We start from the raw sequence: 27,113 nt of genomic DNA, 5'->3' as shown, positions 1-27,113 counted from the left end.
GATGTGAGCCACAGCTGGGAGCGGCTGTGGGAAGAGGTGCCAGGTCATGGCAATGTCAGCTAACCCCCACTTCTCTCCAGGTCAGAGGCCCCAGGACGCAATCCCAGGAGCTTACCAGGGTCCCCTGAGGGGCTTTCTCCACCCAACACCCTAATTCTGCCAGGAATATCTGAGATGTTAAACTGACTTTTGAGACCCACCCAACAGAGATCTTCACAAACGGGAACACGTTTAGGGAATGTGCTCAGACTGAGCGAAGGACTCGACACCGCTATCTATGAGCAGTGGCCGAATGAACTGGAGCTACTCAGCCTGGAGAGGAGAAGGCCTGTGGGGGCCACTGAGCCATGGTCAGGGCCAGCGGCCCAAGTGTGTATGCCAGGGGATGGGATGCGGAATGAGGGCTGAGGAGTAGAAGCTCCAGGGGCATGGGCTGTCAGGCTAAGCTAAGGAGACACCATCTAACGAGGACCTTGTAACAGGGATGCTGGCTGCAGCATGAGGTGGTGGGCTCACTGCCACGGGAGGCAGCAGCAGAGGCCTGGCCCTGGTGATCGAGGATGCCGTGGAAGGAGTTTCTGGGCACGTACCTGCTGCTGTCCGGCCACTCCCTTCTTGCCTGCGCCTTCTATCTTTGGTGAGCCTGGCTGCCCACAGGCATCCTCTTTGCCACAGCTCATCAACAACTTCTTGAGCTCCATGTTTTCCTCCCTGGGTCAGAGGCAAACAGAGAGGTCACATTGCTGGCCCTGCGTTAAGGAGGCTGGGGTCCTCGGACCTACTACTCATCTGAAGTGTAGCTGCATCCTGGAGAAGAAGCAGGACCCTGAAACCTGCCCTTGGGGAGAACAAAAGAAGGCATCCCTAGGCCCCTTTGCTGGCAATCTGGGCTTCTCTAGAAGTCTCTGGTCATCAGTAGCAGGGTTTCCCAATTGTGTGAGGTCTGCGTACATGAGATCTCCAGGATGTATCCAAACCTGCATTAAACAACCCTGATCATGCTCCAGAGAGAAAGGTACACCCTTTCCAATCAGCTTCAAACTTCCTGTGTGGAGCAGGGGAACAGTCTTAGCTGAGGCTAACAGGTCTGGAGCTCTCTTCCAGGATGTGCTGGTCTGTGTCGTTCACAGGGAGAGGGCAGGCTTCAGGCTCAGAGCCTCCTGTGGGTCGCGGCACTTGGCCAGAACTTAGTAATACCCCTCCATGTTCATTTTATTTATTGGTGGGGTTGTCTTCTATTCATTGCAGGTAATGCTGTTTTCCATTAACTCCAGGGCAAGTTTTCTTTATCATAACTTTACGTAAAAACATGATTCAAATCAAAGCAAATTCTTAAATCAATAAGGTAGGTGACATAGGACATAGTAAAAAGTGTTGATGTGGGTTCAGGTATGACTGAAATAGGGAAAATATTTACGTTGTATCTGCCAGCTAAGTTTCCATGTAATAATAGAAAAACAGAGAAGTAAAGTGGCTTTCCAAAGGTCACACAGCAGGGACTTGCACTCTTGCCTTCTAGTCATGAGTCCTTCCTCTAGCCTGCGGTCTTAGACCCATGGATGGAGTCATTATGGCTCTAACACCCCCAACCGTTAGGCCATGCCGAAGTAAATAAATATATGCCGCCTCCAAATGGCGCAGTGAATCAGTAGTTACACATTGCGCTCTCTGGGCCTCAGTCTCCCCTCTGCACAATGCGGGGTCTGACCTGCCTAACCTCGAGGGGCCCTTCAAACTCTGACAGTCAAGAGCAGTGTTTCTCAAGTGTGATCTTGGGTCTACCTACACTGGAATCACAGAGGCCCTCGGGAAAATGCCTAGGCCTGCCTCATCCACTGAATCAGGATCTCAGCAGAGGAGGGAGGGGTGGGAGTGTGAACGTATAATGCCTTCCCTGACCCTCAGTGATCCTGAGGCACGATGAAATCCGAGAGCCAGGAGGCAAATGAGGGACCCCTGCCGGTCAGCAGGAAAACGGCAGGACACGATGGTGACCAGCAGAGGGCAACAAAGCGCTGAGCCCTTGCCCAACAGCAGGCAGGCTGCTGTTGCCAGGCTAAGGGTCCAAGTTCCCAAGGAAGGAGCACAATTTATGCGGACCTTCTTCTGAAGCTCTCAGGGCGCTCTACAACGGTATTAAAAGGGCCAGAGAAGGTGTCCAAGGAGAAGGACCAAGAGACCTGACATCCAAAGCCTCAGAACCCTCAACCCTCAGCCCAGAAATCGGTGCCAGGCACTACCCGTCTCCTCCTGCCCGTCTGACGCCTCGCTCCTGAGGAGCCTGGACTTACCGCAGCCTCTCAGCAGCCTGATCCCGCTGTTCCAGGCCCTTGTCCAGCTTGGCCTTCAGGGCCTCATTCTCCTTCCGAAGCTGCTCACACAGGGTCTGCAAGGCAGAGGGGTAGACAGGGGCCAAGGTGAGGGAAGGGGTGCATCCCAAATGCAGGCTGAGGATGGAGGACAGGGGAGGGGCCATAGACACACCAGGTCCCAACACATTATCCCCTTCGCGTGGCCTCACCCAGGCCCTCTCAGGATAGCTGGGAATCCAGGTGCTAGGCCCATGCAGGCTCCTCTATGCATCCTCTCCCTCAGGAGCCAGCCATGAGGATACCTGACCAAGAATCAGCCACAGGGCCTTCTGGTCTTGCTAGGCAGAGGGCTCCATCCCTCCTCCTCCTCCACTGCTGTTCCCACAGCGTAGAACACTCTTCCTCACCAGCCTCCCCCAGCTGACTTCTACTCCTGCTTCAGGTCTTAGCCTAAACATCACTTCGTAGAGAAATCCTCCCTGACTCCCACACCTCGGGTGAGTGAGGTCACTGCCATTATCCTTGCTCACAGACCCCGTTCTCACCCTGCTCAGGACCTGTGACAAGTACAGCTGAAGAATCACCAGTCTGTGAGTGCCCGGAGGCCCAGGACCCCCTCCCCGGCTCTCCTGTCCACTGCCAGATCCCCAGCCCAGCTCAGGACCTAGCGCAGCCAAGGCTCAACTCTGTTGAAGGAATGCCCGACCGCATGACCAAGGGGTCCAGTGAAGTAACCAACAAGCGAGGAGCGGAGTCCTAGGAGGCCTGTGAGCTAGTCAATCTGGAGAATGTCAGAGGCTTCTGGTGTGGCCAGATGGCAAGACAGGGCATTCGGTCAAGACCTCAGCGAGGGCGCCTGGGTGGCTCAGTCGGTTAAGCGGCTGCCTTCGGCTCAGGTCATGATCCCAGGGTCCTGGGATCGAGCCCCATATCGGGCTCCTTGCTCCGCGGGAAGCCTGCTTCTCCCTCTCCCACTCCCCCTGCTTGTGTTCCTGCTCTCGCTGTGTCTCTCTGTCAAATAAATAAATAAAAAATCTTTAAAAAAAAAAAAAAAAAAAGACCTCAGCGAGTTCTCAGGTGCAGCTTGGGCTTGCTTCACACTGGAGACACAGATTCCCCCCTCTCCGCATGGGGACAACGTTCCTCCTCCGCCTCCTTTACAGACAAGACCCCCGGGGTGCAAGCGCCCTGTGGCCTGCCAGTCCCCTGATGCTATCTGAGGACTCCTGCTGGGAGCACGGCGATGGGGAGGGGGCATGGAAGATGGACGGCCAGGCCCAGGGAGGGCAGGGGTGCCGACTAGGAATGTGCTGCAGGTGTCAGCACGAAGTTACTCCCTCTTCCGACAAATACTCAGTGAGCACCTAGTACACGTCACGTCCACGGCCAGGTGCTCTTCTGCTCGCTGCTCGTGGGAGCTGCACGGCTTCCCCAAAGCTACTTAACTCATCACTGTTTTAAAAGCAGCCAGTGCAGGTGATGTGACGTGCATGAGGTTGCACAGCTGCTAAGAATCACCACTGGGATTGCACTCCATGTGGCAGATGGAAACCGGGGTGCCCACCCCCCGTCCCCCGCCCACCGCGCCGCAGGCGCAGAGAGGGGCAGGAAGGCCTGTAGCCCGTGGCAATCACTGCCTTTCATGGCTCCCTTCCGGTTCCAAGCCCTGGGCTCTCTGCCATCAGCTGACTACTCCTGGCCCATGAAAGTGCGCAGCGGCGACATGGGTCCACTTCTGGGCTGGCCCAGGCACAATTCTCTGGTCTCTCTCTCTCGTGCCAAAGGGCACGAGATGCCGGGCTGTCTGTCAGCCTGCGCCGCTCAGTAACTGAGGAGCAGAAACAAGCCCCAGCCACATGGAATCTGAGGGAATACTGCACGGTAGCCAGGGAGATTTCAGAGTTGTCTGTTTCCACAGCAAAACCCAGCCCTTCCTGGCTAACACAGGGGAGACCCGGGAAGGCTGCGTGGAGGAGACAGCCTGGAAACAGGCTGGCAGGACACGAGGGATCCGAGGCCGAGAGGACCGAACACTCCCGTGACTGGTTCCAGCGTCTGGCAGAGACCTTGCACCATATGTGCCTTTGACAGTGTTTGTTGAGTGAACCAAGAAACAAATCAATGAACAGATGAGGAGGAACCAGATTAATGTGCCTCCACCCAGAGGCTAGACAAATACCCAGGATGCCACGGCCCTGGGCAGGAACAGAATGTCCTGCTCCCAGTCACTAAGGGAAGGCCGGGACGAGAACCCGTGTGCTGTCGACCGGCCAGTCCAGAGAGCTGTTTCCTCCGAGGCTCTGGGCAAATGCCCCAGAAACACAACAGCCGATGGAGGAAGGATGTCACCAAGGTCATCACCTTCCACCAGAGGGGCCAAGAGAGCTTACCTGTGAGGTCCTTTGATCATTCACTCACTCATGCGCTCAAAAATGTGCATGAAACACCTGCTAGGCTGGGCACTGGGATACAGTGGTGAATATGACCAATAAGGTACGTGCCCCGCCTTGTGAGCCCTATATTTAAGCAGGGAGCGCAAGGGAAAAAAAATCAAGCACAAAGTAGATAAATGATCCAAGAAGATAAAATTATTAACAAACTATGGTAAGAGCCAAGAAGGCAACACACACGGGAGCTCGAGATATAAAAGATACTGGAGTTTGGCAGGACCCTCTTTTATGAGGCCTGGTATCAATCGCCATTTCAAAGCCAAAAAGTTGACACTCAAAGTGATCTCACTGCATGCAGTGCACCATCTTCACCTCCCCAGAGCTCGCCTTGGACACCTCTAAGCCTCTGTGATAGCAGAAAGACTTCTCCCTCGGCCTGGAACCCCCAGACGCTCAGTGTCCGCCACTCACTCCCCTCAACATACCCTTCCCTCAAGGTGGGATGGGAGTCCTGCGTTCTCCCCGGAGTCCTCTGCCCCTCCCCTCTCTCCTCACACCTGTCTCCAGCCGGGACGCCCCGCTTGCTCTTGTCAGCCCAGCCCTTCCCGAGGTCACACACAGCGGACTACCCCCCTCACCGCTGCCCCCCATCAACTGGACCATCTTGAATGTCTGCTGACATGAGTGAGACCACAGATCCGTGACCGAACAGTGACTGGCACAGAGGGAGGAAGGAGACTTCAATTATGCCTTGTCACTAAGGTGACAGGCACTCAGGTCCTCCTAGAGCCTCAGTATCGCTATCTGGGAATCCTTTCCTACCCAAGGCCCTTGAGGCTAAGATCCCCTGCCCAGGACCGACGACTGATCCCCACGAAACCCTACCAGTGACCACTTGCTGTGTTTGAGGCTGCCCTGGGTGCTTCATTAATACAGCAATCCCAGGAGGTAGGCATTCCCAACTCCATGTCACTGAAAGGGACAGTGCGGGACAGAGAGGATAAGTGACCTGTGTACCGTCATACAGCAAAAAAAAACCCCCAAAAGTCACTACTAGAACCAAGGACCATTCTATTCCAAGGTCTGGCCTGGCCTAGGAAGGAATCTGACTTCACTCCCACGGTGCAGGGAGGGTTGGGAGGCAGGTGAGGATGATGCTTCGAGCACGGGATCCAGAGCATGACAGGCTGAGGTCTGAATCCCAACTCTTCCACCTACTAGAGGTAGGACTGCTGCCGACCTGCCTGCATCCACGCCCCGGTGGTATCCCCAGCCATGAAATTTGCATTGCCCACCCACATTTTCCAATTTCCTTCCTTTTCCTCGTGCCTTCCCACGCCTTCCTGACCTTGCTCACCACCCTGAAAGGTAAGCCTGGAGTCAGCCCCCAACGTCACCCTCAGAGGTGCCAGTGGTACCCCTGGCTTCCCAGGAAGAATGGGAGCAGGTGCGGGGGGGGCACACCTGCCGTCCGCGGTCCCCCTCCCAGCCGGCCTCACCTGCAGGATGGAGGTGCGCTGCTCATTCTTGTGCACTTTGGAGGCCAGCCGGTTGAACTCGAGGGCCATGCGGCCCAGGTGCGTGAAGAGCTGGGTGCGGTCCGGCTCCTCAGCGCACACGCTCAGCGTGGTCTCCAGGCGCTGCAGATGCAGCATCAGGTTGCTGTCCTCGTGGGGCAGGGGGCCCAACGCCTGGCGGGAGGGAAGGCACACCAACCACTCATCACTGGCCATTCTCCTTTGGCTTCCCCATGCCTCATGACTCAGTTTCCCCTCTGAGCTTTGCTCAGCCCAGGGAAATTCTCTAGTTACACAGGTTCCCTGTCTAGGGCTGACTCATGGGGCAGGACCTGGGACTCCCAGGCCACAGGCTGGCTTACCAGCAGCAGGGCCACCTTCCTCCCACACTCTGGGCCTCACCGAGTGCCTGTGGGTAAACCACTCGTCCACCAGGCCTCTAAATCCTCCTCTACTAAATGTACACACACTCCTCCCTTCCCTTCTACCTCATAGGGTTCTTATGAGGGTGAATGACATGTGAAAGCTGCAAGCCCAGGAGAGGGGTGTCACTCTATAAACAGCACTGCTTCTTCGGTTCAGGGACCCTTGAGCAGGGAGCCATGCAGAGACCAAAACTGTCTGACTTTTATGTCTACAGGTGTGTCTTCTGGGGAACGGTCCAAGCATTTACCAACTCATCAGAGAACCCCAGAGTCAAAACGGGTCAGGAACCATTGCTTTAGAGGGTTCAAAGAGTCCCAATCTAGTAGAGTATACAAGAAATGAAGCAGGGGCGCCTGGGTTCAGCTGGTTAAGCGTCTGCCTTCGGCTCAGGTCATGGTCCCAGGGTCCTGGGATCGAGTCCCGCATCGGGCTCCCTGCTCAGCAGGGAGCCTGCTTCTCCCTCTCCCTCTGCCTGCCTCTCTGCCTACTTGTTCTCTCTCTCTGTGTGTCAAATAAATAAATAAAATCTTTAAAAAAAAAAAAGAAATGAAATGAAGCAAACTGTGGGAGTCCAATCTCAGTAATCAATCGGCCTCTCTCTCCCTCTCTCTCTTTAGCCACCTCTCCTCTGTCTAGAACATTCTTACCAAAGACAATGGTGCCTTAGTTATGCCAACACCATGCCCAAGGATCCTCCCTGGCACCTTACAGCTCACCGCATGGAGCCCCGCTCCCCTGCCGGTGTGAGTCCCCACCTTCCCCTGCCTGAGTCTCTACACACCAGGTCCCGTGCCACCTCAGTCTTCACTCCCGCAGTGTCCCCTCTGCCCATCCTTCCCAGCCCTGCCCACGTTTCAGCTACTCTAGCAGCTTCCCCGAAACATTTATGGAAGTCACAGACGTCAGTGCCATGGGGAGCCTCAGGGCTCAGGCTGAGAAACCACAGTACGGGCAGAAGGAACTTGCCCGAAGTTGCCCAGTGATTCAGTGGCAGAGCCAGGACTGGAATGTAGGCTTCTGACTCTTGATCCAGTTCAGTGCCCTGCCACACTGAGCTCCCTTGTCTCTGTACTCTGCAGCCTGGAAATGCCCTACGGCCCCAGCGTGGTGTTCAGTGAATGCCTCCGTAGTATTGTTAGCACCTTATCCTAACAGGAGGTAAAGCTGCTGCTTCAGGTGGGCATTCACTCCCCCACTGCCTCTTCCCGCAAAGGATCTGAGGTGGTGAATGCTGCTCTATTTAAGGCTCATGAACTGCTTCATCCCTACGATTTCTCCCACCAGCCTGCAAGCTCCCAAGGGGCAAGGAGGCTGTCTTGCCTTTGCTTGGCACAGACTAGGCACATGGTGGGGCTAGGAAGGAACTTATTAACAAGATGGTTAACTACTGGTCCAAGTGATAGAGTGAAATACTCTCTGAGCAGGGGCAGGGGGGCGGTGTCTTTCCTCCTCAACCAGCATCTCAGAACCTTCAGGGATAGAGCAGGAGAACCACCCGATACGGTGAGGAGCCGCTTGTCACTGAGGGCATGCTAGTGTAAGCCGGATGACCACTTGATGGGGACCTTGCACTGGGGGGGAGGGGGAACTAACAGATACAACATGCCACCAGTGAACTAAGGAGCAACATCTGCCCCCCAGTTCTTGGTGGGAGGAGGAAACAGAGACCACGGGGAAGAGTCAGGCCACTTACTGCCTTATAACCACCACCAAAAAATCTCAAAGTAGACACGAAGGAAGGAGGAGGAGAGGATGGCACTTTAAGACTTTTCAAGAATGTTCTAGACCAGGGGGCGCCTGGGTGGCTCAGCTCGTTGAGCGACTGCCTTTGGCTCAGGTCATGATCCTGGAGTCCTGGGATCGAGTCCCGCATCGGGCTCCCTGCTCGGCAGGGAGTCTGCTTCATCCTCTGACCCCGCCCCCATGCTCTCTCTCTCAAATAGATAAATAAAAATCTTTATAAAAAGAAAAAGGATGTTCTAGACCTTTTGCAACGGTTCTCCACTAAGTCTGCCATTTTAAGAGAGAGCAGAGGGGGACACAGTTGGAATAAAGGCAACAAGTAGGTTAAGATATGGAAAGAGGATGCTGGATAGACACCTCCAGAGCTGAAGGAGTGTGTGTGAGTGTGTGTGAGTGTGTGTGAGTGTGTGTGTGTGAGAGTGTGAGTGTGCATAAATGCCCTGAAGGGGGGCCTGGGAGGAACAGAGAGCTTGCACAAAAGGGTAAATCACCTGCCTTAAATTGTTCTGGGCTTCTCTGGCCCTTTCTACTCCACCCAGGCTAGGAGGCGGCAAGCCCAAAAGCTGAGTCATAGTGTGTGGAGGTGCCCAGCACAAGGCCGGGACCAGCAGAGCTGGCACTGTGCCCAGGCTTTCTCAATAGTCCGGTGCCTGTATGGCCCCAGTAGGGGAAGTCACCGGCCAGGAATTTGCATATGTGAGCGAGAAGCACCCCCTGCCCCGGCCCCTTGTGTATCCCCAAGTGACTCCAGAGTGCCCAAGGGATTCGAGTGGATTCTGTGCCTCTCCTCCAGGGCCAGGTGACTGAAACAGAGAGAGGAGACGTGGGATGAGCCAGGGACCCGCCATCTACTCACCATGGTGTTTCTGGGTTGGCCGCCGCTTGCTGGCGAAGAAGTCTGCTCCTCAGCGGGGACCACTTCAAATTCAGAGGAGGTGCCCTGTACAGAAAGGGAGTTAGGGACCGCCTGAGAGGAAAACACCTCGCCCCTCATCTGGGGCCTCGTGACAGAGCAGCAACTCATCCGGGCAGCCCCTCCACGTGGAGGCTGAGCTCACGGGGCAATTCTATATCACTTCCTGTGAGACCACAGAGCAGGATTCCCGCACCCCACTGTGTGATCTGAGGTCACCTTCCCCTCCGCGGCCAGTTTCCTCATCTGTAGAACAGGGATATTGGACTAGTGACCTTGAACCGCTAGCACTTTACAGTTGTATTCTCTTTTAAAGACCTTGCACTTTTTAAATGTTTTCACAAATTCCATTATTTCTCAAAGCAACCTACAGAGAGGTCAGAGGGTTATGTCCCCTTCGGACAGATGCGGAAACCGAGGGCATGTCATTAGTTCATGCAAAAGCAGGCAACACTGAGAACAGTTAATATGGCCACCACAAGACAGTCCCGTGCCAGCCTTGCCAACCCTGTGCCAGAGATTCCAGAGGAGTGGACCGATCTGCAATGAGTCCTAAGGGTACACCAACAAATTTGGAAAGACCTTCACGATTCACCCAAAAGCAGGGTGGTCAAGGGCTTCAGACGATTCACACCTCTCAGCCATACCAAGTGGAATGCACTGGTTGTGCAACCAGCGGATAGGCCAATGATTCCCCTCAACCAGGAACTGGCTCTGGGATTGCTATTAAACCTGATCTCCAAGGACTACCCCAGCCTTCCCTTGTCCCAGGAATGGGCAGATGCATAGAAGGATCACTGCACTCAGCTTCGGCTGAGCCTCCCGGCCAAGAGCCCAGCTCTGGATCTCAGCCCTGCCCGAGAAAGTCTTCCTTTCACCTCCACTTCCCAGTGGTCTGTGCGACCTCACGACAAAATGCTCTTCCCTCTCTGGACCTCGTCTGTAGGATGAAGACCCTACACAATATGGCCACTAGGGTCCCTTCCAGTCCTAGGATACCAAGAAGAAATTCTCAAGGCATTTCTGGAGAAGACACTTTCTGAGCCCCCTTGGAGAATGAGAGTTCCAGGTCACACCTATCCATTTTCCCAGCACTGTGCATGGTCAACACAGGCTTGGCATTATGCAACTCAGCAGATGGGAAGAATGCCTTGTGCATCCCGGGGTCTTCCTGGTAAGTGTTAACTATGACCTTCATTTGAAAACAGGGAAACCGAGGCCCCAGGGAGACAGAGATCAACTTGTCCAGTATCACCTAGCAAGTCAAAACACAAGTTTTTTGACCTCAACCCTCTCTCTCCAAGTTCTCGTATCTGCGAATGGGCCCTTGAGGTCCAGGCAACTTTTAGCCACGACGCCAAACGTAACTTACGCTGGATGGAGGTTTTTGGACCGGCTCTGGTTTGTTGCTGGGGTGTGCAGGGTCAGCAGGCGGTGCTGGGCCACCTGCATCCTTTCCTGGAAAATTGAGAACACATGGATAAGCGGCAGGAAAAGGGGGGAGAGCCCACATACCATGCCCTTGAGGACAGCCTGGGCCAGAAGGGTTCTCAGCGTTCCCTACATGAGTCTTGGAAAATGGGAGGTGGTCCCACCAGGGCCAGGTAGCCTAGGAAAATGACTGGAATGATGAGACAGAGCCTGGGCAGAGAGACCATCTTTTTTGGAGTTGCTGGGAAAATCCCAAGGTGGCCACTGCTCCTTGCTACCCTGGACCTGCCTCGGTGATGACAAAGGGGACACTTTACGATTAACAAAGTATTTTTATATTTATCATCTCAGCCAATTCCTGGGTCAGCTCTGTATCTCCATTTTCAAGTAAGAAAATGGGAGGCAGGGAAAGGTCACCAACCGGCCCACAGTCACACAGCCAGCCACGGCAAAACCAGGACTCAGACTCGGCCCTCCCTCTGACCTCCTGGAGCCGCTGGAGGGGCGCTGCAGCTCTCCCTCGGGGGGTGGGCCCGGCGCCAAGCTGGGACTCTGCAATCACCACTGAGCGGACCAGTGGAGGCTGGAAGCACGCACTGACTGCAGCACAGTGGACTCTAGGCTCATCACTTTCCTCCACTTGTCCATTCAGCAAATGTAACCGCCAGCCAGTGGAAGGCCGCCACACCGGCCTGGGCAAAGACTGGAGGAGGGCGGCAGCAGAAGGCACCTGAGCCTCATGTGTGGGGATCTTTTCTTTCCTTGTCCCCGACCTTGCCCTGTACTCGGAGACACACTGAGGAATGCACGGTGACCCCACTCAGGACTGCAAGCCTTCCTCATAGTCAATGCTTTCCTTTAATAGGTAGTATGTATACCTTACACCTGAAATACACTGCAGCAGGCTAAGAGGAAATCCAGATTCTTCCACGGGCCTCAGCTTCCCCTGTGGTAAAATGCAAAAAGGGGGGCCAGCCCAGAGAGCTTTCAACCCGTGCGCCAACTCTGAGTGACCCAAAGCAGCTGCCTGGAACTCTATGCCTGGCACATAGTAGCTGCTCATTAAAGATCTGCTGAATAAATATGCTGCTACAGATCCTGAGGCCACATCCTGGGTGCAGGGGATTGTGATCCATCACTAATGTCTGCCACGGCCTCAGGAGTGCTGAGTCACCAGCCATTTTTGGACAGAATTATTCTGAGGTCCCTTCCACGTCTGACCTTCTGAGGGATGCTGTAGACAAAACATGACTAGGAGGAGGCTCTGTGGCCTCAGGATCAATGGAGGAGATGTGGGTTTCCAAACGAGGAGCGAGACCACTGTTCAGGGTCTAGAAAGTTAGGAGTCTGGGGAAAGGCAGGGGTCCACCTGGGCCCCCCTCGTACCTATGAGCTCAGCCAGGTGGTCGAAGGAGGCCAAAGAGGGAGATGGTGGCGGGAGCAGCTCGCTGTCCTTGACCAGCTCCTCTGCCTTCTGCCGCAATCTGGATGCCTCCATCTGGGACTCTTCCAAAAGCTCCCCTGGGGAAACGACGTGGAGCAAAGGAGTTACTCAGCTCAGTGCACCCGTTCTCCCGGCCCCACACCCCTAAGCCTGCTTCTGTGTGGCTCCCTGATGCTGCGGGCCCTGGCTGTGCCCCCACCATTGCCCTGTGGGCTGAGTGTGACACACATCATTCCAGCCCCCAAGCAGAGATGGGCCAGGGAAAGAAGGGGCCCCGCAATCAGGGAAAACGGAGTGGAGGGGAACCGAGGACAAACTCCTGGCCTCCAGGCACTGTCCTCCTGCCCCACTCCTGCCATACCTGGCCAGGGACTCTACAGAAAGCCAGGGGCTCTCCAAGACCAGCCATCACGGCCCCTGGGGGCTACCCACAGCCTACACCCCCCCCCCAGTCAGGGGCTGCCTGAGGTGGAGACTTTTGGCAATACCACCACCCCTCTGGGCCTCAGTTTTCCTTCTACAGGTGGGGAATGGGAAACTCCATTCCTCCTTCCCTAATCTGCCATTCCAAGCAGAGATCTGCCAAGCAAGGAGTAAGCAGTTGGAAAATCAGGGACCTATGCTCACCCCCAAAGCCTAAGGCCAGAGAAGGTAGCAGCAAAGCAAAGGAAGAGTTTTAGGGGTGTGGAGAGCAAAGAGACCCCTCTGGACAGGGTATCAGTGAATCCTTCACCCGGAGGACGAGATGGCATCCGGGTTGGTTCAGTCATGGGGAGGTAAGTGGACCTGCTCCAGGCAATGGGGACAGCTCGAGCAAAAGCCGGGAAAAGAGAAACCAAGGGACCTATCTCCGCTTTGCTTCAAGCCAAGCTCAGCTCCCTGCTCCAACACTTGGGGACTGTGCCCTTGTTGCCTTTGTCAGGCCAGCTCTCCCATTGCTGGTGCTTCCAGAAGACAAGACCATTCTGTTTCCACATGCACAAAATGGCCGTTCCAGCCCCTCCTCCCTCCCCCACCCCACGCCTCCTTCTAGGTCCCTCAGGTCTCCTGAGTCCTGCCATCCTGGTGCTCGGGTGCTGAGAATCGGGGCTGGGGATGCTGCCAACATGCTACAGAAGTGCACAAAGACAGAGCTGCGAGGCAGGAGCCAACGCCGGGCCAGGAGGGGCAGAGGGATGACTCGGGTGGAGGCATATGCCAGCTAGCATGGCAGGCTGCAGGGAGGAGGCTTGCAGGGAGAGCGCAGGCTCTGTTTTACCTAACATCTTTATCCCTTGCATTTTTTCCTTCAGTCGGGAATTCTCCTCCACTAGGCGCTCAAAAGCTGCAGAAGCCTCTCCCAGAGGTACGCTGCCCCCAGGGTCGTAGATCCGGTATGGTCCTCTCCCTTCCATGAGGGTGGCTCAACCCCTGCCGTGGCGCCCACCTGGCTGTAAGGACAACAGCAGTAGATGAGGGGGCTGGCCAGGCCATTGATGCAACCTAGTCCATCCGTACCCCCAGAAGGCGGTCCCCATCACCCAGGAGAGAGCACAGCCCTTGAGGCTGGTCTGGCCACAGGACGGCGGAGCGGCATGGTCACCTCCTTTGAGCTGGACACTGTGTCTCTATTAAGAGACAACCCCAGAGAGGCAGCAGTTCCTTTCAGCGGCCTCAGTGCACTGCTGGTGCATCTGGAACAGCAACCTGCTTGAGGTGCCAGTGGGGTGCAAGAAAGAGCAACGGACTTGGCAGTCAAACAACCTGAGTTCACGTCCTATCGGTGGGGGTCCAGAAGGACAGGGACCCTGCAACGCCGCAGCCTCAGTGCCCAGCTCGGTAAAGCTAGGACGTGAGTGCCCAGGGAACACAGCGAATTAATCAACGGTCTCACCATTAATTCACTGCGGGATCACGGGCAGTCCCTTCCCCGCTCTGAGGGGAAATGAAAGTCTTACACTGAATCAGTGATCTTTAGAGTAACACGCCTGGGCCCTAAGGGATAAGCAAGTCAATCCAATCCCAAGTTTCATTTATAGGTATGTTCTCTTCTCTAAAAGAAAGAAGAAGAAAAAACCCTGACTAATATTTAATATACTAATTGACACTGTCACCCTCGTCCTTCAGTCCCGTTTCGCGTACGGTCTGTCCCTTCCAGTTCTAATGAACAGATGAATTTTCCATCCAGCCACTATCTACTCATGCAGCCAGGGTTTTGCACCAATCCGTTCGATTTCGTCTGCTTTCTTTCATTTGACACCACCGTGCAAAGTGATTTCAGAATCCCAGTTCTGTAACTTAGTGGAGACACGTCCTTCTTCCATTCATTCATTCAGCAGTTATTTATTGAGCATCTACTCTGCACTAGGTACCAGTCCGGGTGCTGGGAAATGGTCAGCTAATAATACAGACAAAAAGCCCTCATGGAGTTCACGTTCTAGTGGCCAAGACAGACAGATTAGAGAGGAAGATAAACAGAGTATTAGGGATGATTAAAATATCTATGGACAAAAGTTACGTAGGGAAGTATGACGCAGGAACTTTAATTTTAAGTGGAGCTGTCAGGAAAGGCCTCGCAGAGAAGGGGGCATTTTAGCAAAGACCAGGAGGGGTTGAGGGAACTAGTCATCTGAAGGAAGAATATTCTAGGCAGAGAAGAGTTAAGTGCAAAGGTCCCGAGGCTGAAAAACTGATCCAGCTTCCAGCCCTGCAAAGAGCTGGCCAACGAGGAAAGAGCTCCAAAGGGCTCCACTGGGGGCCTCAGGACTTGGGGCCCCAAAACCTCCCTCCCAAGGTCACCACCCCCAGGGCAAAAACTGTTTCAGTTAGGAATCCTCAAAGACCCTCTGAGCACCTTTGTGAAAGGAAGGGCTCACTGAAAGAAAAGAGTAAGGACTAATAATGTCAGCCCCATTCATTAACTGGGACTAATCATGACAGGCCCCCTTGCCAGGCGCCGCACTCACTGTTTCGGGGGCATTATCTCTGTTAAGCCATTTAACAACCCTAAGATACAGGCCTTATCCTCAATGTGTGAGGGAGGCTCTGTGAGGTGACGTAATGCAGCCTGGATTACGTGGCCAGCACTCGAGAGTCAAGATGCAAATCCGGTTCTGCCTCAGAAAGCGAGTTAAATTAACCACCACCACCACCCCCTCCCCCCCACAGCTACACTGGCTCCACACCCCCAACCCCCAACAAGACTCAGGCCCCAGCGAGTTCCAGCCTGGGGGGTAACAGCTGCCCAGCCATCAGGTACCCTCTGGGCTGTTTCCCTTACCTTGCGGCGCAAGAAGTAACAAGGATTTTGCCCCGAGGGTCCATATTAGCGCGGAATGATGTGGGCCAGAAAGAAAAACAGAGTTCTAATGAGTGGGACCCCTCCCCCAAAGACTGAGAAGCAGCAGATGAATACACACTTCGAGAGGCACCCACGCCCGGCTGGGCCCCACAGAAGCAAAGGACAGCTGCCCACACGCCCAACACAAAAGTCATCACTTAGTGTAGGGGGGGCTTGTTTTCAACTTGAGAAGGTCAAAGTTACACAGCAGAGCAGGTGAAGCACCCAAGTGTTCCCTGAAGTATGAGACAGTGGGGGTAAGGCACTTAGCACACTGACCGGCAGAGAGCAAGGAGCTCAGAATGTCGGTAGCCATGGGGGGCGGGGGGTCCTTCCTCTGTGCTCCCTACTCCTCCTCAGGTGCCTCTCCAGCAAAACCCTTACTGCCCAGGACGCAGTGCGAGTGACTGGTGTAAGCACCTGCGCATCTGACGGAGAAGGTCCTGGAGGGGGGAGCGTGCTCTGCTCATCTGTCACCAGCACAGGTCTGGCGCTTGGAAGGTGAGCCGTGACTGAGAACCGAACGGAGTTCCCAAACGGGGAGACAGAGGGCTGGAAGAGGCTTGTAGCCACTTTCGGTGATAAGCGGTCCCCCGTGTCCTGATCCTGCTCACCTCTCTACACTCGCCCTGAACAGAACTCACAGCTGACATTACGTGATGAGGTGGGTATGGTTTTCATTCCACATCTGGCTTGCCGAGTAGACCAGGAGCTCCCCAAGAGCAGGGCCGGGTCCACCTTGTCCGCCAGTGTATGTTCCAAGTGGCCCAGAATAGAGCTTCAGTAAGCCTCTAATCAGAGAGACTGAAAGACCAAAGGAGCCTGTGACCTGGCTCTGTCACAAGAGGCCATGTGAAAGCATCCTGAGAGCCTGGCTGTGACCCACCAACCAGCGGTACTCTGGACAACCATATACTTCTGGAACCAGGGCTAGCACAACCGTGCTCCCTCAGAGATGCCCAGACATTTGGCCAAGCGACAGAGCAGGATGTGGGCTACAGGAATCGAAACCCCATCTCTGTGTCCTCCAAACTGTGTGATGCTCAGGTTCTCCTTCAGCATTGGGGAGCTGAAATGGAAGGGGGCTCAGGGAAGCCAAGGAAGGAGCAAGCAGGGCTACTCCCCCGGATTCAGGCCTTGCAGGCGGAGCTGGGGGGCAGGGCACGGGAACAGGATGGCAGCCAGTAGGCCAACAGGACTCACACAAAGCAGCCCGATGTGAGAAAACCCTCTCTGGAGCTCAGGGGGAGCCACCCCGGGGCAGGGCCTGGGCTTCCGGAGGGAAGAAACACAAATAGAGGAACGGGGAATTTCCACCTCCTGCTGACCTCATGCCCAGATGGTCAGCGGCAGTTCCAGGATGACTTCCGGGCAGACAGGCACTCTCCTCCTGTCAGTGTAGTTTCTAGAACGTCTCCTGAAAAGGGGAATCATTCCCAGGATGACAGAGCTGGAAGGGAACCTCCAAGAGCAACAGGATGACCATTAGCAGGCATCCAGAGGCCCTCTGAGGGAGGGGCTGCGTCGCTCTCCTGCCTCCTGGGCGGATGGCTGGCCTCTGCTCGTCACAGGCGGCACAGTGTGTGTGCGGGGGGGTGGGGGGTGGGGAGGAGGTGCGGACCCCAGCCCCTGCACGGGGCAGTACCGGAGGTCAGTGCCCAGGCATCCTGGGCATCAGCTCACCTGACTCTCCCTCACGGTGTGAGGGCAACGAGTCGGCCCAGAACATGAAGACCAAGGTCACCCAACAAGTCAGGATGGAGCTGGACTAGAAGGTCCTCGCTCTCTCTGGTCCGCCCACTGCCCTCGCACTCCGTTTCAGATCCTGCACTGAAGAGCTTTGGCCCAGCACAGACTGTCTTGTGATCAGCTACATGCTGGTGCCGGGAGGGGGGCTCCCAGGCCCTCCAGAGGAGATGAGTTTGCATAGCCTGTAACATCTGCAAAATACCTAGTATTTTCCCAAGCTTTGTTTTCCCACCTGATTGTCGTAACAGTCTTGGGAAGAAGGCAAGGCTGGTGTCTGTTTGACAGATGAGGAACCTGAGGCCCACGTGGGAATGTTAATAAGCTCAAACTAAGGCCGTCAGGCACTGGCTGCACGCTGGGGGGAAATGAAGTTCCCCCTGCCGCAGAGGGAAAAGTCCAAGCAGATCTCTGGTACCAGAGCCAGGAGGTCCCAGGAGGTCCCAGGAGGTCACCAACGGCCACCTTCCCAGGCAGAGGCAGGGGCTGCCCGGGATGCCAGTGGGAGGGGCTAACAGAGGACTGAAGGGAAGCGGTCTCTAGGACAGAGAGTCAGAAGGTGCTAGATCTACTCTCTGCCTTTCATGGCCACGGGCAAGCCTGTCCACTCTCTGCACGTCAGTTCCCTCACGTGCAAAGGGAGGAACCTGGACTAGAGAAACCAGGTGATGATGTCAAGCTGGCCTAAGGATCCACAGACACCCAAGCCTCGGGAGCGAGCAGCAAGGCAAGGAAAGAGAGGGGATCTGACATACTCAGGATGGTACAGCCATGGAGTCCGGAGGAAAGGGTCCCGACGTGACGCGGGGTGTGGGGTGAAGCAGGTGAGGCACGCAGCACAACACTGAAAGGGGTTCTGGGGGGCAGGAGCCCTGCTCCTGGGGGCCTCACAGGTGTCTGCCCCTCCCTCATCCCAGCCCTGTCTGCCCCTGTCCACCGCTGGAGGCTGCATGCCTTTTCTGAGCCTCCACTGCGTCTGCTGCAAAACAGGGATAAGGAGGGCGCCTGGGGGGCTCAGTCATTAAGCGTCTGCCTTCGGCCAGGGTCATGATCCCAGGGTCCTGGGATCGAGCCCCACATCGGGCTCCCTGCTCAGTGGGGAGCCTGCTTCTCCCTCTCCCACTCCCCCTGCTTGTGTTCCCTCTCTCGCTGTCTTTCTCTCTGTCAGATAAATAAATAATCTTATATTTAAAAAAGGGGGGGTAAGGAGAGAACCTACCTAGATTAATGAAATTAAATGCAACGATATGTGTACGGTGGGAAGGGAGTTCTCACTTTCTACTTTGTACTTCCTGATTACTTGATTTACTCAACAAGAAACACATTCATTTTATAATAATAAAATTTCCAAAGTAATAATGATGTGTGTATAGCACCTAGTTAAATGCCTAGCACGCAATGGGTTCTCAGTAAAAGGTTGGGGCAGCCCCATAACTCTGCCCCACTGATTTAGGGCCGTCTCCCCCACTCCCATCTACTCTCCCTTTTAATGGAGTTTTTAGGTTCCTCTGCCGGCTCAGTAAGCTAGGTTGTGACACCCACTTAATTTCTAGTAACAGCAAAAAGCCGTTAAGCAGGGACACTGGTCCAACCACAGCCAGTGAAGATGCGGCTCCCAAAAGCCGATGGACTGAGAAATCACACTCATGAAAGACAGGGAAGCATCTGAGCCTCCTTTACCTCAACTGTAGGCGGGAATGTCCTGCAATACCTCCCAGGGATGACAGGAAGTCATGAAAGCACCTTGCAAACTAAAGCAAAAATCTCTCCATATTCTTACTTCATGATGATCTCTGGTCTCCCCCAGCCCCATTTCCCGATCAGGGGAACTATGGACCCAGGGTCATCCATCAAAGAGCCCACCTTGGCATCCTCGCCACGAGCCCAGGGCTTACTCAGTCTTTACAACAATTCAGTAATAAAGAGGCTGCAGGTATAGCATGTAATGCAAGGAACTGGGCCCAGAAGCTGTGGGATCTAGGCAAGGACCACCAGAGTAAACATCTGCCCCTCACTGGGCCTCAGTTTCCCTAAAGGAAGGGTTTGTATTTGCAACACTAGCAATAACATAAGGGATTGACTAGACAACCTTTAAGGCCCCTTCTAGTTCTGACATTCTAGAACCTGCAATTTATTATCACCCCCTTCTATAACCTTCTGACCTTGAGAAGGCTGCTCTCCTCAGCTCCAATCCCTCCTAATGCCCAAGCGGATTTCCCTGAACCAAGAGTCCTCCTACAAGTGCTATCGGGGTGCCTTCACCTCCCCCAAGGGCAGTCAGAAACCCACAGATGATGTCTGCAGCTCTTCGCTGGGTGCTCCCCCCCGCTCCCTAGCATGCACCCTGGCTCCAGCCCTGCTCGAGGACTGTGTCCCTCCTGCACAGCATGCATCTTCTCTGTGTCCTCCTTCCTTCCCTCCCCTGCACTGACTCACCCTCCGAGGGAGGCCCACTGCCTCCACTCGACCTCCAACACCCAGGCTCCATACCACAGCCTGGGGACAAGGGTGTGGACCAGAGCCAGGAGCCAGCTGGGACCACTGGGAAAGAAGCACAAGGAGCCTCTGCTCCGCGGGGAGAGCGGCCAGCAGTTAAGGGCCACCAGAGGCCCAGCGCTGGGCTGCATCATGAGGCACATGACCTCATTTTCTTCTCACTGCATAGAGAGGAAAATTATCCCGGTTTTCCAGCAAGGAAACCTCCTCCCAGCTAGACAGTGGTATCTCTATTTTTCAGATAAGGAAGCGGACTCAGAGAGGTGAAGTCACTTGCCTAAGAACACACAGCTGGTGAGCGGCAGAACAAATAATTTGGGCTCAAAGTGCCAGGCCCCAGCCCTGCTGCGCACCCCCCCTCCCGCTCCCTGCACAGCCTGAGAGACAACAGGCTGAAGCTCAGTGGGAGGAAACCTGTCCTGCCACCTGGCTATCCGGAACAGACTCCCAAGTTCGCAGCCCCTGCCTCTACGTATCTCTAATTTTGTGTACAGTCAGGTCCCAGTCTGCCCCTGATCACCTGCAGTCACCGGGGCTTAGAAGCTCAGGCTGCAAGGAAGCTCAGGGGAAATGCAGTCCTGTGCTTATCCAGTCCCCAGGGGAGCGAAGGGACCATCTTTGGTGACCCAACTTCCTCCCTAAGGGCCCTCCCCTGGGAAGCCAACCCTGGCTGTAGTCAGACGACTCCCAGCTCTCCTTCCACCAGCCCTCACTCTGCCCTCTGGGGTTCTGCAATCAGGAGTCTGGAATCAGTTCAGCCCTGAAGACACGTGGCACCTGCAGCATTCTCTTAAAGCTAATCAGACCCTGTTCCCTGTGCTGTTTCTTGAAGGACTGGCTTGCAGACCCCTCCCTATCCACCCTGCTCAACGCTCTACCTCTACCCTATCTGTAGTGGGTCCTGAAACTGGACACAACACTCCAGGTGTGGTTTACCTGACCAAAGAGAGGAACTTTCACCTCCACCTTTTTAGGTATTATGTTTCTTTTGATGTAGCCTCGTGTACACTTGTTTTTGTTATAGCTGGGCCACCCACAGCAAAGAATGTCCTTTCTCAATGATGTCAACACCTGCCTGCACACCTGATTAGCTGAGAACAAAGTTCTCTTACAGAAAGGTATGCTTTGAGGTTTTAGTTATCTACAGGGCCAGGGGATACTGCCTGATTCAGTAATCCTCTACCTAAGATTCTAGAAATCTCTTCGTCACTGCCCACACGGGCTGAACAAAGATCTGCATTGCCACAGCTTTGTAACAGCAAAAATGTCCTACATGTCACCAGGGAGGCACTGGTTTAATAACCACGGCGTGGACACTCACTGGAATACTATGCAGCCATCAAAAAGAACGGGGCACACTGCTTTGCAAGGAGATGTCCATAAAGCATCATTAAGAATAAAAAGCAAAGTTGGGGCGCCTGGGTGGCTCAGTCGTTAAGCGTCTGCCTTCGGCTCAGGTCATGGTCCCAGGGTCCTGGGATCGAGCCCCACATTGGGCTCCCTGCTCCGCGGGAAGCCTGCTTCTCCCTCTCCCACTCCTCCTGCTTGTGTTCCCTCTCTTGCTATATCTCTCTCGGTCAAATAAATAAATAAAATCTTAAAAAAAAAAAAAGAATAAAAAGCAAAGTATAATAGAATACTATTTTTTTAAGTTTATTAATTTTTTTAGTAATCTCTACATCCAGTGTGGAGCTCCAACTTATGACCTGGAGACCAAGAGTCGTATGCTCTTCCAACTGAGACAGCCACACACCCCAGGATACTTTTTTCTTTAAACATACAACTACATACATGTCTATATGTATGTATGTGCATATATGTGTATATATACATATACGTGTATAAAATCTTAAATGTATATAGAAAAAGGTTTGGAAAGATACACACCAGACTGCTAGGGGTAGACAGCTCTAGAGGAGGACCTGGGATAAGGACTGGAAACAAAAGAAACATTTATTTTACCTACAAAATTTAAACTCTTTACAAGGGAAATCTAGTCCTGTTCTGTTGAAAGAAATTAATTTAAAAATGTAGCGGGAACAGGGGCAGGGGAGAAGAAGGAGAGAAGACAGCGTTCACTTTTTACTTTATAACTTTTTTATTGCTTGAGTTTGGGGGGGGGGGTTTTCCTCCAATGAGAATGTTATTTTGTAGCTTTTTAAAAAAGGGGTATCTTAAATTAGGTTTTAAAAATGTAAGTGTCTTGACAAGGTCAGAATAATAGGGAAGGCCCCTTGTTCTGGCACCAAATGAGGCTGGAGGGCCATGGGGATGGGGTGAGCGCTCATTATGTCCCTGCCTCACATGGACACACAAGGCTGGAGGGATGTGATCATCAATAAGGAGGAAAAGTCTAGAAACAAGTTTTCTAGTCAGAAAAGTCAGCGGGTGGAGAGTTGGCAACTACAGAGGAGAGTTTCAGCCTGGTACCTGGATCTGGCTTCAGGAAGGCGAGGGCTGGCCTTGCGGTGACAAAGATGGGAAGAGAAGCAGCAGACTTTGGATAACCACCCTCGACTGGGAACAAGTACAAAGCTCCCCGCCCACTGCCTGTGGGCCCTCACACCAGGTACACCTGCTTTGCTGGAGAGGAAGCTGAGCCCAGACAGGTGCAGGGCTTGGCGCAGGGCCACACAATTCCCAAGGGACGAAGCAGAACCCACACGTGATCATCACATCACTCACTGGTCCCACCCTGTACTCCCCGTCGCCAAAAGCTCCCTGGGCAGACAGCCCTGGCAACCCCAGCCCACCTTCCTTCTATCCCATGCATGCCTCCTCTCAGCTTCTGGGATCCACAGGTACACAAAGTGCACACCTAGAAGCCGGTTTTCCTCCCAGCAGCTGCGACCTCATTTAGCCCAGAAGGACGGCCTCGACTATCAGCTGGGGGGACAAAGGGCACTAGGTCCACCCTTAGACAAAAGGGATGAAGGACTTGGCTGTCCTTCTGTCTCCCTGTCCCCAGTATGCCCAAAGGTGGTTTACCCAATGAAGGGTTTCTCCAACCCTGTAACTACCCTCTCTGTGGGGGAAAAGGACAACTTTTCAGAATTCCCCTTCTCTACATATGGTGGAAGGAGGGCTCATTGGGTTCAAATCCTGGCTCTGCTCCTTGCCACGTGACCCTGAGCTGGCCTCACTTCCCTTGCTCCTCCCTATGGAAATGCTGGGAGGACCAATTAGGAACCACAGAGCTCTCTATAGACCTAGAAGCGCCACCCCAACAGAAGCCATAATGGCCAGCAAGGGGACAGCTGGACGGGGTAAGACCACTCAGATAAAAGCCAAAGATATCTTGTTCTAGCAGCAAAGGCTAGAAACTCCCTGATGAAGACGAAAACAAATAGATACATTGGGGCAAGTTCATACCAGAGAATATGATGCAGCCGTGAAAATGAATGAACTACAGCTAGAGATATGAACATCCTGAATCTCACAAATATAATATTATGCAAAACAAGGAAGCTGCAGAATACGGACAGTATGATGGCACTTAAACAGCGTTCTTAAACATACAAAACTGTACTACATATTGTGTAAGGAGGCCTATACTTATAATAAAACTATAGAGAAATATAAGAGAATAAACTTTAAATTCAGAACACTTGCTACTTCCAGATGGGAGGGAAAGGGGATGATCAAGGAGAAATTTCGGGTGTACAAAAATGTGTTATTTCTGAAGCCAGATGGGTGGGTGCCCGGTGTGTGCATGTTACCCTCTATGTCTGAAAGATTCTTTTGTATTTTCCAAAAGTTAGTGTTGCTCTCCTTCGGCTCCTGTTCTTCCCCAGGGTTGGGCCGGGGGAGGGGAGAGCACTGGCAGGGGCAGAAGTGGGGATGTGGAGGCACCAGGGTTCCCCAGAGCACTGATGAAGCTGGCCACGAGAAGGCCAGGACGATGGCCTGCCAGACAGTGGAAAGTGGAGCGAGCACTCTCCAGTGTGGGTGGAGACCAAACCAAAGGCCCCTGACTCATGGGACACCCCCCACACCCGCCCTAAAAATACCAGCTCTGGGCTCTGAGTATGACTCCTTGGTGACACAACTCCCACCACGCCCCCACCCTCCCCCCACACACATACATCTGCTGGGCCACCCGGTTTGTCCACCCCGTAGGTGTTCAAGGGCACAGGGAACAGCTTCAGGGTGAGGTCCCTGGGGAGAGAAGAGCTCAGCCCTGCCTGGGGACAAAGAGCCAGCTAGCTGCTCCTCAGGCCAGTCATCTGTTCCTTTTGGAAGAGTGACTGTCCTGCTGGGCCAGTCATGGGGGGAAAAACATCAAAAACTTCCTGCAACAAACAGGCTGGCCGAGGTGACTGCCAAAGTCTGTTTCTGGAGGTTGGGGAGCTCTGCTCGGTAGAACAAAAGTAGCTACCCCCCTGCTTCCCTGAGCCTCCCTTTTGGCAACTCTCCAGAGGGCCCCGGACACCTTCCCTTCAAACAGGGACAGGGAAAAGAGGAGCAGGCACTGTGGGCCGGCAGGGGTGCAGCAGCAAGGAGAAGTGGGGAGAGAGCGTGGGCCCAGAGAGGCCTGGCCCCGCGGGAAGAGCTCAGGAATGGATGGAGCCAGAGAGAGGGCAGCCCGGTCACTGGGCCACAGAGTTTTTAGAGCTGAAAGAGAACATTCTAAGACGTCAGCCAGTGCAATCTCTTCATGCTGCAGCTGGGACACCAAAGCCAGCGAAGGAAGAAGACCTGCCCGAGGCTGCACAGGACGGCAGTGACACAGAGGGGAGGCAAACCTAGGCCTTCGGGTGCCAGCCGTGCACTCTCCTGCCGCACAGCACCGTGGTCTGGAAGGCACTGAGTGCCAGCAGGTGCCCTCCCTCCAAGTGGTCAGGTGGGCAAGGAGGGAAAAGGGAGGTGAGCCTGGAAGAAGCTGCAGCCAGAGGGGCTCACCGAAAGCTAGCCAGCCATGACACGGGAAGAGGCTGCCTATAAGGTACAGCACTCCTTGATTCTGGGGGTGGGGGTCAATCCGAGGCTGGATGATCACCTGCGGGGGGGGCTGGATGCTGTTGAGGGAATTGGGGCCAGATGTCCTCTGCGCCCCTCCCGCATATAAGTGTCCACGTTTCCAAACAGGGGTGGAAAGACATCGGACCCAGAGCAGAGGACAACCCATCCAGAGAGGACACAGCATGGTCCACAGGTGGCAGAGGGGTTAAAGGCGAGTTATCCCAAAGCATGAAAAATCGGACCATCCCCACCATCTCCTACTGAAATCCCATCAGCATGCTCACGATTATCCTCCCTCACAAGATCAGCAGCTAGCACTGATCAGCCCTGTGCTGTCCCATTCATTCGCAGCACCAGAGAAGACAGCACTGACATGAGAGGACCTTACAGACCAGGGATCAGGGGCCACACCCACTCAGGTGTGCCAAACTCCGAAGCACATGCTCTCCACCAGGGGTTCCCAAAGTGCACCACAGCCACGCAGCAGCACGGCCACCGCCCTCTGGATCAGCCCCTCTGGGGACACGGTCCGATATGTGTTTAACAAGCCGCCCAGGTGCTTCACATGCACACTTACGTTTGCCAACCAACCACTCTAATCACTTCCCGATGCTGCCACAGGGAGAAACCACAACTTCTCTGCCCGGTAGTCAAGACCTTAGGGTTTTTCCTGGTCTGGCTGGCCAGCTCCCCCAACCCAACAGCGCCTTACCCCAAACCCTCTACCCAGTCTATGTTCCAGAAGGCACTCAGGCCCCAATCGGCACTCATCATCTTACTAGAGCCTGGCCTCGAAGCTACCTTCCCCGAGAAGCCCCCTGGCCCCCTGGTGCCCCCGAATTGCCCTGCACTCCAGTGAGACTTATGCTGGGCACCTGCTGGCACTCAATGCCTTCCAGACCACACTCAGAGCACATTTCTCCCCATTCCACTACAAGTTCCTGGAGGGCCAGGCTCGTTCCTTATGCACCTGAGCATCATGCTCCTCTAGAAGCACTGGGCACGAGGCCAGTCGGGGAAAATTTGCTGACTATAAGAAAGAAAGAAAAAAAATCCCCCTGGGGAGCAAGTTCTGGTTCTCATCCTGATGCTGCCACTACCTTTCTGGGATAAGTGCCCTCCCAACTCCTGGCCTCAGTTCCCTCATCTGTGAAATGCACCATTATTCTTGTTTCTTCTATTCTACTCATCCACTGAACAAACCCAGCAGAGCCTTACCCCCAGACACTCTGATCCGGGATCACAGATGCACATGTTCCTGCTCTCCCCCTTCTGCTCCAGGAAAAGAGAAAGGCAACAAACAAGGAAACTCTAAACATTATTATATTCTAGACACTAAGTTCCATACATATGCTTTCTCATTGGCAAATAAACAAGATTATTTCAGAGCATGATGAGCGTACAAAAACACAATAGTAATATGACAGAAAGTGAAAAAAAGGGGCCACTTTGCATAGAAAGGTCAGGGAAGGCCCCTCTAAGGAGGTGACATTTGCGCTGAGACTTGACAGATAAGAACCAGCCATGTAAAGAAATGGGGAAAGGCGTTCCAGGCAGAAGGAACAGCACATACAAAGCCCTCAAGTCAAGAACAAGCTTGGCACATTGGAGGGAAAAAAAGAAAAGCAGGCTGTCCTGGCTAAATAAATACTCCGTACCCAGGAGTACTCAGAGAGACAGACAGACAGACGACCTCCTACAATTGTGAGGTGTTCAAACCAGGTCGGCCTGACCCACCCCAGGACATCCGGGCCCCAACTCACAGGCAGCATTAGGGGTAAGGGTATGAGTCAGACCCCACAGCTTCCTGGGGCCCCCAAAGACCTGGTGTGGGCATAGGGGCGGGTACCAGCCCTCAGCATGAGAACCTCACTGTACCCCCAGGACACCCATTGGTAGGGGAAAACAGGATCACAGAAGTATGTAGAATATGACACTCACAACTGCAGCCCCCAGGGGGCCATGATCAAGTGCTTCCATGAAGGGCCAGTTCCTTATTACACTATTTTCCCAGGACACAGAGAGGACAGAAAGCTTGGTCAGTGGAAAATGAACAGAGTGATACTATTCAAGGCTTACTGGTCTTGGCCAAGTCTTAACCTTTGTGGGCCTCAATTTCCCCATTTGAAAATTGAGGCTACTATTAGTGACTATCTCCCAGGGTTGTTGAAAAGATTAAATGAGATACTGAATATAAAACACTGTGCCTGGCAGAGGTAAGTGTTCATAAATGTACGCTGTCATCATTACCGCTTTTGGTTTTTCACTACCTCGGTTCTGTCTGCTGTAAGGATATTAATACAACATCACAAGATTCCTATGCCTTTGTACTAATAAATATTCCGCCTCCTAATGCAATATCCATGATCAGGAATAAAGAAAAAAAATTGAGATTCATGTTTCCTGACCTCTCA

General features: G+C 53.9%; 1 protein-coding gene across 8 annotated transcripts in view; it reads right to left on the bottom strand.

Moving 5' to 3' along the window:
- Nucleotides 1–27,113, bottom strand: part of TNIP1 (TNFAIP3 interacting protein 1) — a 49,664-nt gene that overhangs the window by 15,800 nt on the left and 6,751 nt on the right. For 6 of the 8 annotated variants that reach the window (XM_073890753.1, XM_025867211.2, XM_025867213.2 and 3 more), the window contains exons 2-8: nt 13,435–13,606; nt 12,119–12,253; nt 10,674–10,759; nt 9,245–9,328; nt 6,202–6,393; nt 2,292–2,386; nt 591–711 (exon numbers count right to left, since the gene is read on the bottom strand). In XM_073890753.1, coding sequence (XP_073746854.1) covers nt 591–711; nt 2,292–2,386; nt 6,202–6,393; nt 9,245–9,328; nt 10,674–10,759; nt 12,119–12,253; nt 13,435–13,570 — 849 coding nt within the window. In that variant the 5' untranslated portion in view covers nt 13,571–13,606. The remainder of the gene's footprint in view (nt 1–590; nt 712–2,291; nt 2,387–6,201; nt 6,394–9,244; nt 9,329–10,673; nt 10,760–12,118; nt 12,254–13,434; nt 13,607–27,113) is intronic. The other 2 variants (XM_073890773.1, XM_025867217.2) reach the window with 1 other exon arrangement.

Source organism: Callorhinus ursinus, unplaced genomic scaffold (assembly GCF_003265705.2).
Source record: "Callorhinus ursinus isolate GAN/ISIS: 27379988/994484 unplaced genomic scaffold, GSC_fseal_2.0 scaffold3, whole genome shotgun sequence".
Taxonomy (NCBI): domain Eukaryota; kingdom Metazoa; phylum Chordata; class Mammalia; order Carnivora; family Otariidae; genus Callorhinus; species Callorhinus ursinus.
This window is presented reverse-complemented; position numbering and strand designations above follow the sequence as displayed.